The sequence below is a fragment of the Branchiostoma belcheri genome, unplaced genomic scaffold, assembly GCF_001625305.1.
Source record: "Branchiostoma belcheri isolate BF01 breed outbred unplaced genomic scaffold, Haploidv18h27 scaffold25, whole genome shotgun sequence".
Lineage (NCBI taxonomy): Eukaryota > Metazoa > Chordata > Leptocardii > Amphioxiformes > Branchiostomatidae > Branchiostoma > Branchiostoma belcheri.
In genome coordinates this window covers 2,906,937-2,923,387 of record NW_017803854.1, presented here as the reverse complement: position 1 = coordinate 2,923,387, position 16,451 = coordinate 2,906,937, and the positions used below count along the sequence as shown (strand labels likewise).

At 40.5% G+C, this 16,451-nt stretch overlaps 1 protein-coding gene across 2 annotated transcripts in view; it reads right to left on the bottom strand.

The window, feature by feature from the left end:
• Nucleotides 1-16,451, bottom strand: part of LOC109471430 (protein FAM193A-like) — a 31,523-nt gene that overhangs the window by 9,481 nt on the left and 5,591 nt on the right. For both annotated transcript variants that reach the window (XM_019770715.1, XM_019770716.1), the window contains exons 2-12: nt 7,522-7,569; nt 4,826-4,972; nt 4,049-4,129; nt 3,618-3,763; nt 3,029-3,138; nt 2,525-2,582; nt 1,971-2,074; nt 1,472-1,578; nt 951-1,075; nt 594-653; nt 45-132 (exon numbers count right to left, since the gene is read on the bottom strand). In XM_019770715.1, the coding sequence (XP_019626274.1) occupies nt 45-132; nt 594-653; nt 951-1,075; nt 1,472-1,578; nt 1,971-2,074; nt 2,525-2,582; nt 3,029-3,138; nt 3,618-3,763; nt 4,049-4,129; nt 4,826-4,972; nt 7,522-7,569 (1,074 nt within the window). The remainder of the gene's footprint in view (nt 1-44; nt 133-593; nt 654-950; nt 1,076-1,471; nt 1,579-1,970; nt 2,075-2,524; nt 2,583-3,028; nt 3,139-3,617; nt 3,764-4,048; nt 4,130-4,825; nt 4,973-7,521; nt 7,570-16,451) is intronic.

Below are 16,451 nucleotides of genomic sequence, written 5' to 3'. Positions count from 1 at the left end.
ACTAGAGGTAAATTTCAAGTCCACAATTTTGCCAGCAGTCTGACCTGTTCCTCTGTGTACTCATCGATGAGCTGCTGACAGTCTCTCCATGTCATCTGTACCATCGTCATCTCATCATCAAACTTCAGGTATCTGTCAGAGAGGAAAACACAACAACCTTTAACACAACATATCTAATAACTAATACTAGGACACATTATTGTTGGAGCTGCTTGAAATATGACAATTTCTTCATCAAGAAAATCACACTTTGTAAATAGTTTAAGACAGAAAGAAAAACAACTTCCATATCATACAGCGAAGTGAACTCTTTTCAATTAATGCTTTCTGCAACTGTTGTATGAGGCCACAAGTTGAATGTCTAAAAAGCCCTATAAATTTAGTATTCATTGATAACAGTCATCCCCATAAAATGCTAGGGTTGGCAGGTTTTTGCTACAGTACTTAGACCTCAGTAAACTAACGTAAAACCTACTGTGTTTCCATTTCTCTATCCAAGCTGGTGTGTAACGCCGAAGGGCGGTTATACCGGCTATACCGATACAGATCCAATCATCCTGTGTTTTACATAATGTTATGGTTCCTGTCCTTACCTGTGCAGCACATTGGGGTAGGTGTCTTCATGGTAAGACTCCTTAGACGCTGCACCCAACCTGGAAGGCACAAGTATACATTTGCATGGCTCTATAGAAAACAATACCTCAAAAATAATCTAAACATGAAAGCACACATACTACAGAAATTACTGTGGATCTTGAATCGTTCGCAGTGGTATTATTTTCACAGTGTCTTATCCTTTGCAAATTCAATACATCACAATTTCGCCTTTCTACCGTTTGACTACTTTACTCCAGGATTGTTTCAACCATGAGCTGAAAACATGACAAAAACATCTTTTTCTCTTCCCCTCCTTTTCCCTTCCTCTACATGAATTTGCAGTGTGTACAAACCTGAGCTGTGTGATGAGGGCAGGCACACTGTTCTGTACCAGTGGGTCTGTGTAGATAATACTGTGGAACAGGTGCTTATTCACAAACTCCCACGTCAGCTGGAACTTGGACAGGTGACCCTTCTCCTGAAAACACATCAATGTCATCCGTTAATACACACAAGTTTGAATGTGGGTGGAGGTGCTGTATTAGTTTACAACTAGGAAATCCGGTTGTATTGATTTCACCCCCAAAAATGTCTGAACCATGCATGCTGTCTTAATAGCAACATTGTTTGGGTATGCATATGTATGCTGTGGTTCACACTGGGCAATCGTGCTGTAATGGTGCTAATAAGAAAAGAGACACAAACTGACTGCTGCTGGCTTCTGATTCTGAGACCTTTGCATTCACCCTATTTCCTGTGTCTGACCTTTTTCTCTCCTGTCGTTTTGTGACTAATCTTCCCCACCCAAATCCTACTTTGTCCAGACAAACCCACAGTTTGAGAGGTACATGAGAGGAGGGTGTGTGCTTCTCACCATTTCGTCCAGAGCCGGGGTGAGGAGCCTGGCGGCCTCGCACAGAGCACTGTACTCATCCAGCAACATGGCGATGAACTGTCTGGCCTGAGGGGGGGTCTTGTGACCTGGGGACAGGGGGGCAAACTGTCAGTTCATGGGAAAACTACATAGTAACACAAATACAGCATGCACAATATAGAAGAGATTGTTTATACATGTACTGTTTATGAAAAGACACAATTTTTACACAAAAGATAGGAAAATTCCAACTCAAAATGGCAATTCAGCACTTGAAAATCAGGAAAACTTCTGAACACTCTTTTAGATTAAGATACATGTATTAGCATGTATACCCTCATACAAAGACAAGAATTTATCACTAAAAGAGACAGTTAGCTACATGTATGTTCTTACAGACAATTGGCTAACTTGTTATAATAGGTACAGCTAATGCCCAGGCCTGTTGATAAAATTTGTTCAGGTTCACAGTTGAAAAAGAGCTACTACTGCGACCCACCTGAAGTGAGCTGCTTGAGGAGTCGAACCTTCATCTCGATGACGTACTCTCTCCCCTGGGACTCCAGCCTCTGGTACAGCTGGTGGGGGTCACGTGAACACAACCTGGGGATGGGGAGGGGGGGTAACGTGATATTTAGTAATATTTGTTAAACTTGCCAATGAATGTTGAGATCATATCAAACTTTGGAACCGTATCAAACAGTCAATCAAAATACTGTTGGAATATGAGTGCGGCCTTGTCAGTATGGACCCGCTAGACAGTGCCGCTTGGAAACGTGCTGTGAGGACTAGCTGATTGCTGCCAACCCATGTCAGGAACCCCCGCAGTAGTATAATGAAAGACTGGATACTACTACTACTACTACTACGTAGAATCTAATCAAGTAAAGTGCCATTCAAACACAAGTTATTGTACAACACTGGGTACGGTCACTTCTACCCTAAAAGCCCGCCGGTGATCGATTGATTGACTCAGGGTACAGAAACTGCATGTAAACTGTGGTGAGAGACACTGTCTACAAAAACTGCCTGATACTGTGGTGAGAGACCCACCTGCCCACCAGCTGCTTCATCTTGTCTGTGTCCATCTGCAGCTCACGACTCTCCTCAGCTGGGGGGAGGGGATAAACAGCTTTCAGTTACTTATACATGGTATAACTTACAGATCATTAGCCAATTGAATTCATACTTTTTGGATGAAACATCTGACAGCTTTTAAAAGCTATCCAGTCACATTTTCATTTAACATTTCACTTAACATTTTCTTTGTGTAGCATTTAGTTACCTTACTTTACACTTCTAGCTTTCATACCTGTAAATTCATTTCATTTTACCAAGAATAAATTTTGCAGTAGTAAGGAAAAGGTTGTTTCTGCTGTGTTTTAAGGTAACAGTTAAAACTCTGCTGTAGTACAGTAGTAACACAATAGAAATGTGTATTTACCGTGTCATGAATTTGCAGAAAATAAAACTACTGCAAACATTTCTCAGTATCATGCACACAGGTTTAGATACACTGTATGTGGCTACTTTATTAAGTAAGGACAGCGTTGTTACCGGCCAGAGAAGTGCCCGCCTCCCTGTAGACACATCGCACCATGTGCCTAACTTCCGTCCAACACTGCTGCAGCTCCTGGGTCTCTCTCTCCTGCTCAGCTGCTATCTCCCTATTGAAGTAATGGCAGAAACAAGTCAGGTTAGAATCAGGGTATTTGTTTGTTTTGTATAATGAGTAAGCCACCTTTAGGCACCTTTAATTTTGTAGTAAGTATAAGCTGCATAAGACAGGACTGCAAGGTTTGGTCAACTTGCACTGGGAAGAACTAATGTCTGCCTAACACTGCTTAATTCATGTGTCAAACACAGCATCAGTTGTCGTCACACTCTAGACTTTACCCAGAATTCTCCTTCTGTCACTATAATACCCTATGGAAACCAGTTATCACAGCCTCCAACACACTGGTAAAAGACAGTTGTCCATGTTAGCACATATAAAAGAACATATTAGGTATTCCCAATTCTCTTGACAAAAACAGGAGTTAAATGTTCTCAATTTTGAGGTGTAGGTATCAACAGTTACTGAAGCTTTTAGTGACCTGACCAGTAGAAGGGCTGATAGAAGTGAGATGTGATCTGGTTACACTACCTTCTCTCCTTGCAGGCCTCACAGTTGCAGCCACTGCCATTAGGAGTGGTGGGCTCAGACGAGGACGTCACCAGGCCTGCTCCGGCGCCCAGGTCAGGGACCGGCGTGAGATACGGGACGGAGGACGGCATGAACAGGTCCTGGGGCTGATGGGTAGAAAGGGTCAGAATACAACAACGAACAACAACAAAGGGGGGCACAGACCTTATCTCATCTTCCTTGCAGTATTATTCAAAACTTAAAGAGTAATGTACATGTAGTTTAAAAGCAGTGGAGGTAGCTTAAGACAGGAAATAATATTATGGATGTGCCTAGCATGTGGAAAATACTATGGAAAATACAGGCAAACAAACAAACTAAGGACAAAACCAGGTGTATTACATGAAGGTAATAAACCTGGACCACAGGAGATACTGATGAAGACTCCCTACCAGCAGTGATGGTTCCAGTGCTGCCTTCCTCTCCTCCTCCTCCACACTTCTCCGACAGTCAGGACACACCCACAGGGGGACCTGCACAAGCATATGGGGACTTAACTATCTAACACATAACTTATCTGTGGTGGACTCACCACAAAGGCAGGTTTCTCATAAAACATGCAAAATCTGGCATACAGTAATCACAAAGTAGATCTTTTGGTGTACTGCAGGACAGTATTAAATTGGCAAGACATTTTAATTGGCAGGGCAGTATCCAGACATTCTGAGGTACTCTCCAAGTAGGAGTTACGCTTTATCTCAGTTTTGGCGTGTTTTAGGTGTAGGGCTTTTTGCTGTACCGGTATCTTTTTTTTTGCCAGCTTAACTTTGGGTGGCATATTGAATACTGCCCTGCTAATGATACTGTCTTGCTAGTGTGATACTGTCTTGCAGTCACCAAATAATCTACTTGAAGACTACGTCTGAACCCTAGAGAGATGCAATATCCCATTTTCTAGCACACTCTTAGTCTTATTACTCCATCACAACCACATGTACATTATCATATGGGAAGGGGAAATTAAAGGGCTTAGTCCACATCAGTTTAATTTCCTGGCTCTTGTGTTGTTGCAGGAAATTGCAGATGCAGGCAGGTGGAAGAAAAACTAAAACAACAGGCTCCCTCAGACAGACCTAAATGCTACATTCATCAAAAGAAGCTATGAGATAAAATGTACCAGTGTTAATTTTACACAGGATAACAAAAATTAAACTGCTGGGTTCACCGACCTGAGCCAGTCCTTGTGTGTCGAAGGACGTTCCCGAGGTGGAACCATCGCTGGCAGGGGGGAGGACAGGGTCCTTCCTCTCACACCGACACAGGAGGCAGCGCTCAGCGTTCAGCTGGAGGGGCTGGCCAAAAACTGTCTGGGGCATCTGCAACACAAATAACTGTTTACTCAGAAAAACTGTACAGTATTATTATATCATTGGACTTGTCTAAAAACTGTCTGACTACATCAACTGTACAGTGACTCCTGAATACTGCAAACCTACAAGGCCGTTGTTTTTAGAGACTGTGGGACTACAATACATGTCTAACATAAAATGGGTAGAACACTTGCATGTTCATTTCCTCATAACACTTTAACAGATCGTATTATGCCCGAATGAGTCTTGTCCTCTGGCTAAAACCTTTTTTCATGGTCTCATCTCCCTTATCTTTGTGTAACATCTGTAACATCATTACCTGTAGGCTGCAGGAGACACACTGTTATCCAAGGCAATATGGATCTATTTCAATGGTCAAGCTTTATAAATACTGCCTCGGGTACATGTAGGAGTTTACAGTTGGCTTTTTCAGACTTTTTGGAAGGTACTTTTTTCAGACTTTTATCCAGGTACGGTGTTAGCTTCAAACTCCGCACAAAAAGATACATCTATAATAGAGCATAGGATGACTGAGATAACATATTGCATAGTCTGTGTGCCCACGTACATGTACCTCATATTAGGCATATCTTTAAAGTTTAATGGTAATTTCTCAACTTACATACATATCTTTATGTCCTACCTGGGCCGCGATTACGTTCGATACGGGTGTTCCGGCCGGTGTGATAACTAGCGGTACGGCCCGGGAGTTCTTAACGCGTACGGCCCGGGCCTTCCAAATGACGATTAGACGATTAGAACGCGTTTCGCCCAAACCGCTTGCACCGCTTTCGAAAATTCGAACACAAAATTCGGACGTTGGAATTGATGTTGTTGCATTGTTTAGGTTTAGGGACACCAAATTTTCGCTAATTTCGCATTGAAAGGCGTGTTTTCTTGGGTGGGTGTGACATAAATAAAATACAACAAGGTGTATTCCGCATCACCCTCGGTCCCAGCCCTCCCGCGGGTCGGGCTGGTACCTCGGGCGATACGGAATACACCGTGTTGTATTCTATATGTATATTTCCTAATGGCATTTCGTACTGGTATGTCAAATCATGTACACGTCAGTCAGAGAAGTCATTCATCTCTGTCCATTTGTGTGACTGCCCTGCCAATAATAGATAAGATGTGAACAATTGCTTTCTTAATCTAAAGTGACATTAAATGTGTTGCAAGGCACACATTTGTGCTGATCAACAGCAAGGAGAAAATTTACCATCATGCATGATATGAGTCATCCCCAAAATATATTCCATATATATACATATATTTGTATATTCATTGATAAAGAAAGGTCTATTATGCAAATGAGATTATTCAGATTCCTTCCTGTTCTTTGGTTATCATTTGATTATTGTTTTAGTTCCATACCTATGAGTTCATCCATTTCTGTCAATTACCAGTTCACTAATTCCTTGCTATCCGATTTGTCTACAGCTGTCTTACCCTCGATGTCAATCTCATTTGCATACCCTAACCATTCCTGCTTTTTCTGATGTACATGTAGTACAGTATAACCAGTATTGCTAGAACTTTCTCTGCTTCTCCTTTTGTAACCTTTTTCTTTTCTCAATTGATATATCTTAACTGCATGCAAATGACCAATGTACAGTGCAAATCTTGTATACAAAGTCTGAGACATAGGACTGAAAATCTTTAATGTATTTTTGTAGTTTACATGCTCTCCATAGTAAATAGTGACAAAGTGAATATCTACAGTATGCACATCCTTTGAGGCAACACATCAACTTCATCATAGGCATGTGGTACCAGCTGTAGGTATATATTACACACATGTTAAACAGCTGCTCACACCTTAGCCTTTCATCAGAACTCCATATTTTCCACATACTCTCTAAAACTATCTAAAAGGATGCCCCTACCATGTTTGGTGAAAACTATGAGTTCCATTTTACTTGGTACAAATTTTAACAGCTAGCTTCTGGATTGATAACATTAAAGCCTGTAGTCAAAGCTGGTGTGTTATGCCGAGGGGCAATTATACCGGCTATATAGGTACAGATACAGAATCCCATGGTTGTTCCAGCCTAGCAGATGGTCCTATTGTACAAGTCCTGCTATTCATAAGGGTGCAAACCCCACTCACAAACAATATGGCTGCCATTACACGCTACCACCAATAGAACCAAGACTGCACACAGCTAATAGATTAAGTCATTATTATGATGTGTTGTTGGAAAAGTGAATACCGGTACTAGATCTGTTCTAGTTACAGCTGGACTGCTTTACAGCCATAATTGCTACTGATGGCATTCCGTCATAATTGTGAACACTTGAAATACCTTCTTCTGCATACTTGCACTGGTGCAGGTAAAATTTGTCTAGTGCAGGTAATCTTCAATGTTTCCTGCATCACTGCAGGTATGCAGAAAAAAGTATTTTAAGTTCTGAACTGCCAGTGAAAACAATTACATCTAGTCATAGTCTTGACTCTTGTTTCAAGTACTTTGTTGTTAGTAACTTACTATCCTGACTTCTGGATTTTTGTCTGAGAACTGATCCACAGTAAGAATATGTAGAACACTTACCTGTCCCATTGGGTCTCCTTCCTTCCCCCTGGTACTCAGGTCTAATGGCTGCAGAAACAGAAAGGAACTGGGTTAACTTTATACACTAACATATATAATAGATCATGCATCTGCTTTACAATGTATTCATGTATGAATCTTTGAAGTATATAGTATACTCCCATAGGTGAAAAGTACATACATCTGTGCCAACATTTGTTATTGCAATATTTGGGATTCATCATTAGTCATCACTAATTGTCTATACGTAGCACATGACATTTACATCGACTGATAAACATCAAAGGCCATTTAGTAGTACAGTATCACTATACCAAGTCTTGTTATGTAGAATAATGACTAACAAAACACATATACATTTATGTACACCGCATCTGTTGTAATATTTGTAAGTTATATGCACTTTTATTGTAGGCCTGTTAAAAAACTGATAAAGTCAGCCATTTCCCATATTGCACAAAGGCAATATACAAATCCACCAGCATGAAATGGTAAATGTCATCATCACGTCATCACCACACACAGCAACCTACACAGTGACCTTTCACACAAATTCTCCACCCAACCCTGCATATTGGTTCTACGGCAAGTAACACAGTACATGTTCCTGCATACCAAACTGTGGATTGGACTGTCAAGGTGTACCACTGGTCTGTACATCAGCCCTGACTGTCCATCACAGTCAGCAGTTCAACCAATGACTGCATGACAATTTGGGGCTTAACCAGTGACAGAGTGGCAGCATGTTTGTGAAATATTGGCATTTTTATCATGTTTTCTTTTACATTTCTACATCTTGACTGAGGTGGGCGGAGCTATGGGATCAGTCTGTTGGTGATTGGAGACCAGCACAAAAATGTTAAGACTGTTTTCCTTTTCCTGTCCCGTCTGAAAATGTTTCAGAAACGGGAGATTTTCTTGGCACGGCTTCACAATAATACTAAGCAAGGACATACTTATTGGTTTGACATATGCTTTTACCAGATTCTGTATCAGGGGTAACTGACTCGATCATACTGACACTGATGGATTAATAGAAATATTAATGTCATATAGAAATTAAAGCAGCATAAATGATAAGGAAAGGTTGCAAAAATGTCAGTACAAATTGTTCAAGGTCAAAGGTCAGGTATTTTTGGAGAGCAAGATAATCAACAACATTTTGCAGTTAATAATTCATATACAGTCAACCTGTCATCTAATTCAACAATGTTTACTTCTTTTTTACATACATTCTATGTCTATGCCTTCTATTAGGGACCATAACAGCTAATATTCTTCATTCTGGAATTCAAAATATAACAGGAAGTAGGCATTTACAGCCCTGCAGCCCCTGCTACATGATAATACCAGGCCCCTGCTAAAAACTTCATGTGAAATCAGAAAATAATTTGTCAGGAAAGCAGGAAGTACCATTTACAAATTGTCACAAGGAGTTGTCCCTTCTACTACTGTAAATTATGAAATGTTTGCAGTGGTTTATTTTTACAATTTCTGTGATATCCTCAACAGAACACCATCATGACACCACAATAATTGTGTTTTATTTTTCTATTCATAAGACAGAACTGCATCAACCATGAAGAGCTTTAAATACCACAATAACTTTCTTTTCCGTCATATCCTGAAATAAAACCATGGCTTAAAGTATGTACATTTACAGTACAAACATGCACCCTGGGCTGTGATGTCAGCAGACAGGGCAGGGGCCCTCATGCCTGGCTCCATCACTACGGTAACACCAGCCCACACCCGGAAATTGCTGACCCATATCCAATCCTCTTTTAGTAAATGAAATCCCGTCCCTGGAGAAGTGATTACAGAGTCTCCGGATCCTAGAAACCCATTTTTCACCCTCCTTGTTTCGAACACTGCGTCGATACTAACTGTGTTTTCAACTGTGTTCTGGCTCCAGGCTTATTATGGAACAGGACTGTTCAAGGTTGGCTCACAGTCAAATGGTAATAACTCAATAACCTGTTATGGCCCATGCAAAACAGTTCTGAGGCCATGCCATGAAAATTTGTTTTTTCTTACGTTTAGAAACATATACATATATCCATGTAGCCTATAGGATGGTGTCATCAAGCAAGGTTCAAATCAACCTGATTTCGTTTTCAGAAGAGTACATTATTTGATTAGGTAACATACAACGTTAAGACCATTTTCTGAACAATGGCCATACTGTACTGCAGTAGTTAGTACACTCCATTATAGCAGGCTAAAACAGAACACACAAGACTGGCGTCCTTCAGGCCATTTGGGCCATTAAAACTTTATAGCATACAATCTAAATGAGCGCAGCAAGCACTCACGCACATACATTGTAGGCTTTGCCATTGTTCTAGTAATGGCATGCCAATTTGTTCAACCTGGCCTCTTTTAAGTTATAGGCCTAGATGACTATCTATAAATTGCCTACAGTCAATGCCAATAGAGAAAAGACAGTATATATACTCTAGCTTACCTGAGGTGACCTCAGGTATGTTTTATTTACTAAGAGTTCTTCACCAAAATTACCAAGAGTTCCTTATCAAAACTACCCAGAGTTCCTTACAACTTACCCAGAGTTCCCTGCCAGGCTAGAACACCTGTCCATTTGAAGGTGACCTTCAGCAGTGGGAAGAATCCAGTGGAATTTTCCCATGCTAGCCTACCTTGGTGGGCGATTAGACGGGAATAGAGTCTAGTGTTGACCTTGTCCAAAAACATACACTTTACATACCAGAGAGGGGCCAAATCAAATCAACTCAAATGTCAATGGTTCCTCTATTTCTTTGTGTGGAGAATGTGAAAAAAAAAGAATTTCCTAAAAGAGCAAATATATCTTTTTCTGTTGACTTTTGAAATTATCAAAGCTGCAAGAAAATAAAAGGAAACATGCAAATAATTTGATTTGGCTTTGGTTTGTTTCCTGTCTATGAAAACCTTGCGTGCCTTTTCGTGCAACACATCCTCTCAAATTCTTCTTCCATTAGGGCTATATACACAGCTAATATGTAGTCTGTCATTGTGCTATCCTACATAGCTCAACTTAGCTACAATACCATGGCAGTAGAGCTTATCATTCTGACAAAGTTTTACAAACTTAATAATCCCCCATACTAAAAAGTAAAACTGGTAGAAAATCTTAAATTAAATTCCAGACCCTTCCAACAGCAAACATTTCAAAATTCTTTGATACAATGATAGCAACATTATGGCTGGCAATAAAGAAAGAAAGGGAAAAAGTGAATAAAGTCCGCAATTCTTAAATATCCAGTGGAGCTATTTTTCATACATATCCTTTTTACATTAGAAAGCTTAACTGTTAACAAACGTTCCCAAATGTGTGAGTCTCAACATGTGGACTTGTATAAACACAAAGACAAACTTTGAAAGGTACCCAGTCACAGATATACCAACATACAATGCACATACCGGTAATGCATGTTCTAAGAATAAGAACGTGACCTGAAGCACACACAAGTAGTGTGTTTACAGTCGGACTGCTAGCCATGTGGTTTTGCATGTCAACAAAAACTGGGGGCGAACTTTGACATGTGCATATACGATTACAGCTGCTGCGTGACTGTTGCACAATGCCTGTAGTGATAGTCAAATTCATATGATTTTGTCGAGTATTTTATCATTAATTTATCACGAGGTGGGTAAGGAATTGATTTGCCCAAGCCATCACATATTGATGCATACTACAGGGAGAATATAGCAGACTGAAGTGGTGACCGAAGAAAAAAAGTCCAGACTTAGCATTGTAATGTTCTTTCATGTGCACAAGGTGTGGCTCTCCTCAAAAGTGACTTTTTGAAGGACTCTATTCCCTTAGATAGAAGGCTGCACATACATTGTATCTAATAGCTCCAAATGATTGACCCAGAATCAATTCTGACATCGAATCTACAAAGTTGATTTCTAACCACTATAATATATTGCATTTAGCACACGTACCTGTGTGTACCTGTTACAGGTATGCCCAGGTGAGTCATCTCAGGTCATTGACCTTGTGCAACATACCTAGGACTGTGTGGGTGATGACACGTCAGGGTCAAAGTTCAGACAAAGGGTCAAGTATTTAATATATAGTGGCATATTTGGTATGCCAGCCATCGGTCAGAATTCTTTTTACCTCCGGGTAGGGATGTATATCCCGAGCGCGGAGGTTTTGTGAGGGAAGACGAAAATTGCGTTCGCACCCGTTTCTCGCGTTTGGGTGGACGGATATGTCTGGGACTTGGTATACGCTTTGCTGTTGGGCTGTAGATGGTGCACGTTGTTTTGGTTTTTTAGTATGTGTGTTTTAGTGCGTGAAAATGATGCGTTTAGACCGCCGATGGACACCCCTTTCAGTGTTGGTCGGGCCTCAGCTTTTGACCTTTGCATGTATAATCACCATTGAGGTCGCGACCACTGATCTGACCTTTCACACAGAGGGGTGTCAGCATTCTTTGAAACTGTTCAGATGTGAACCACATGTGCCGTCAATCAACGTCTCGTGCCTGGTGGGATCGCGCGGGTCGCAGCCAGCGAACTTCCGGGTGGGCCAATGGGTCAGGGGTCAACGCCCTCTTGCGCAATTTCGGATGTTTTCGGCTTACAAATACCATGAATACCGTGGTATACTGTCTCAGACCTTCTCGGGACTCGGTGTATCTTCTGTTAATGGGCTGTAGATGGTGCAGGTTTTTTTTGTTTTATTGTATATGTGTTTTGGGGCGTAAGATTTATTTGTATTTCCTTTTCGTGTCTCGGACACCCGTTACTGTGTTTGTTTAACATTATCGCTGGTCGCTGAGGGTCGGGCAGCCAGATTCGCCACGGGATGCCTCCTGTCCTTTCTATTTTTGGGCTCCAGTCGGCTAGGGGGGATTAGTGATTTCACACATCATTTAGCCAATTACAAACATTTCGAAACTTTTCGAAAAAAATGGTATTCGCGCGAATTCACTAGTTAATTCAAAGAACAGTCCCAACATGCACCCAACATTCTGCAACATACAATACCCGGAGGTACAAAATCTACGATTTTCCTTGTTTTCTTTTTAAAAATGAAGATCAACACATCTCTATGAATACTGTATCAACAACATTACTGATATTGGAATCACAAATTTTGGCTTTTGTAGATCTGGTTTAGAGTCATTCAGTACCTTTTGGGAATAGTTAATTCGGAAGCCTGGAATGACTGTTTATCTAATCTTGTGACAGTTGGCAGTTGCAGGGTAATATGTCTGAGTGTGTTGTGATGTCATGTCTAAGTTACTGCCACCTCATACCCCCTGGCTCCTACATGTCTGGGTCAGGTCTCTCTAGAGACTACACGTGTATGCCAACTGCTCATTTTACCTCCAGTTATTACTTAGTTACTACATTTATCATTCATAAAGAAGACACATCTATTCTATGTCGTTGAAAGTTACTGTAAATTCTTTTTATTTTTATAAATTTTTTTGCAGTGACTGCAATGACTGCAAGGTTGCTGCAATGTATCAAGATATCGAAACTTCAGTTGGAATATCACCTATTGCATGTTTTCCACACCTTCTAGCCAGAGATCAGGCTCCCCACTTAGTAAGTAAACATTCTCAAATATACAGCTAATGAGCGTGTACTTACATCTGTTTTGACCCTCAAGGAAATTCTACCACATCAATTCTACCTAATCTTTTCACCATAATGTCTTCTTTCAATGTACACTAGTATCAATCATGCATGATACTTCCTTTCATCACATGCAATACGCAGGTGAAAACTCAGAACAAGCATCATTTTCCATACCCTGCTCCCCCTGTTGTGAAGAGTGGATAAATAGATTTATGCAAGATTGATGTTTGTTTGAATAGGCTCAAGGAATGGTCCATTTCCCTAGCAGGGGGTACAATGATAAAACTGAGCAAGAAAATCACTTCCATGCAAGGAGGTACTATTGAACTTCCTCCATCAGATAACTCATATCCCCAGTATAGACTGCTCTAGAGACTAGACAGTGCTTAAGTGGTTTCCAAGACTCTGATTTCAATTTGATAAGGGCCTACAATCTACACAATCTCACCAAAAATCAAACTGGTATGAATCAGATTTCACCAAGGACATTTACCCTAAATAATGTCCTTGATTACCAAAATCCAATTTAAACCTGTTAATCAACCCCAATGTGATAGGGGTCAAATTCTCTGCCTCCGCCCACCTCCCAACAGTTAATATATGCCACCACCACCAGCCTGCATGTACCTGTCCAGTGGACAGCTCATTACCTATGAATGGCCCGGCCTCCATGGAGAGGGGAATAGATTTCTATTGATTCTTGCCCATTTGGTCCAGCCTGCCTATACACAACACACTGGGCAGGGCTCGAAATTCATTTTTGGGAATAGCTGCACTGGTGCCACCCAACCTAAAAATTGGGTGCACAAAAAATATTTAGGTGCACCATATTATTATATGATAATTAAGTAGAAAGTCAGCAAAAACTATAATTATGTTTCATTTCTAAAGAAAAGTGCTGTAATAATGATTTTATTACTTTTCTTATACTTGGATATTAACTTAAGAATACGCTGTATACTGCTCTACATATATAGCATCTTTGAATACATAAACCTACGAAAATATTTGCTGATACATTCACAGAAAAAATTGGGCACACAGCTCCAAATTTGGGTGCATTAAGGTATCTGTATCTGTATCTGTATAGCCGGTATAACCGCCTTTCGGCGTAACACACCAGCTTCGCAGGCACGCGGCGTGACGGCAGCTGGCTATATTACACCGATCGACTTGTTACACCTAACCCTTGAACTTCTAGCTCTAGACATTGTTTAAAGCTATCTATTGACAATGCCCCTACTGTACTTGGTGCACATGCACCCAGTATTCCGAGCCCTGCCTTGTATGTACATGTACCTGCATGGTTATCAAGAAGCCTGATGATATTCCATGCCAAGTCCCTCCCATCTCTCAGGTCCTGACTTCCTGCTTCTACATTTGGCTGCCCTCCAACTACATCCTGTTTCTCTCTTGTTATCCTAACAGTAGCAACAAACAACATCTCCACTCTTGTATGTGTGCATGATTTCCTCATCTTTTTCTCAATTCTCAAACCAATCCCTTCTCTATATCAAATAGTGGTACAGTGGCCAAATGTCTGCCTATCTGAAGTCTTTTCGGTTATCGAGAACTGTAAACAAAACACCAGATCACAATGCTCCATGGCATTGCCGACTTGCAAGAATTTGAAGCTGAACTCTAGCATGTGTCCCATACCGATGCAATGGCTTCCAAAAGACAAACTACACATCAAAATAAATAAAACAGAAACATACAAGCATTATCCAGTAACCAGTATCAAACTGTTACTTATACCAAGGACAATGTCCTTGCTTATACTAAGTTATAGCTACAGACTGTACCAGAATCAGAGGGAAAGAAAATACACATTTCTGCAGATAGACTTTATTGAAATGCAAATTTCTCCATCCTGTTCTACTATATGCACAGTCCTACCAAAGAATAGGCTGTTGATAGCACAGTGTCCTCTTCACACCTACTTCTATGGCATTCAAATAGACTCGTGTGAACTTCTTATAGCAATCAAAAGTTCTTGATCTGTTCATAAGTACCAGTACATTTGTACTAGGATTGAGGAATCTACTAATGGCTACTTAGCACTGGCCTAAAGAAAAGCCAATGGGTGGGAGGGGGGCATTGGTGATCAAGAATATCATATATGCCTGATATTCTTGATCAATACAATTGTCATTGTCCTTGTACTCAAAATCTGCTACTTTTCATCGAATTGTTTGAATTGCTTTGACACCTAATTAGTTGTTCCTTAAAGACCTAATTACAGAATACTAGTATAACCATGCCTGGAGCACTGGAAAATTTTAAACTGCATAAATCAAAACCATTGCACTAGAGTTCTAGTGCAGGCAGTTTTAAAATGATCTGGATGTTAGTACTAATACTAGTAGATACTTTGGGCCTTTACTGTGTCTGTCATCACCAAAATGATTTGAGATGGAAAAACATTTGAGACATCTAGTACTCTAACAATTCAATAAACAACACAGAAGACGTCTGGCACATCAAAAATAACCAGACAAGATAGTACTTTTAACACCTGGATATTATATTAATCCACAGAAAACACAGTAAAGCTTTCAGCACTTTTCAGAATTCCATCAAGAATACATTAGAGCAGAACATAACACTATTACTATGGGGAGGGTTGAGGTCCTCCTTTTGGGGTTTATACAATTCCATGCCAGCTGGTGCGGAAAAATGCTTAATCCCAGAGCTTATCTGTGGACTGAAGGGAGCTGATATAAATGCCATTCAACAACATCCACTTCACATTATTATGATGGGTTTATTGCAGCGGCTTATTTCTGGGAAGGTGGGTATTCCTGGGAGGTATGCATATTAGCTGCTGTTGCCTGTGGTTCTATATAAACACAATACATCATGTGTGAGAACAGTCCGCCCACCAATAACATAAACTGTAAACAAGACTAGGTTTAGAGGCTACAACATTGGAAGTGCCATTCAGTTTTACAGAAAATGCAGTACACTTGTTTAACTATAACATGTAACACTTTACAGAGCTTCATCTTCATTAAAGTCTACAGGAACAGGCCACGAAACCAGTAGACAAACTTGCCCTGGCCCAGCTGCACTTACAGTAAAATGGCACTACAGCAGAAAGAGACAAAGCATATGGTGGGAAACCTGTGCTACCTCCAACTCCCTTCTTCTTTTTACATCCCTGAAAACTGGCCGTCATACATGTAATTACCAGGAACAGGATGTAGTTTTGTCAATTTCAGTTACAATATTTGTTATATGACTCACGTACGCCCTCTGGGACCTTCCCAAACTTCTATATGCGTATGTAAATCAGCGTGTATTATACACACTTTATACATTATGAG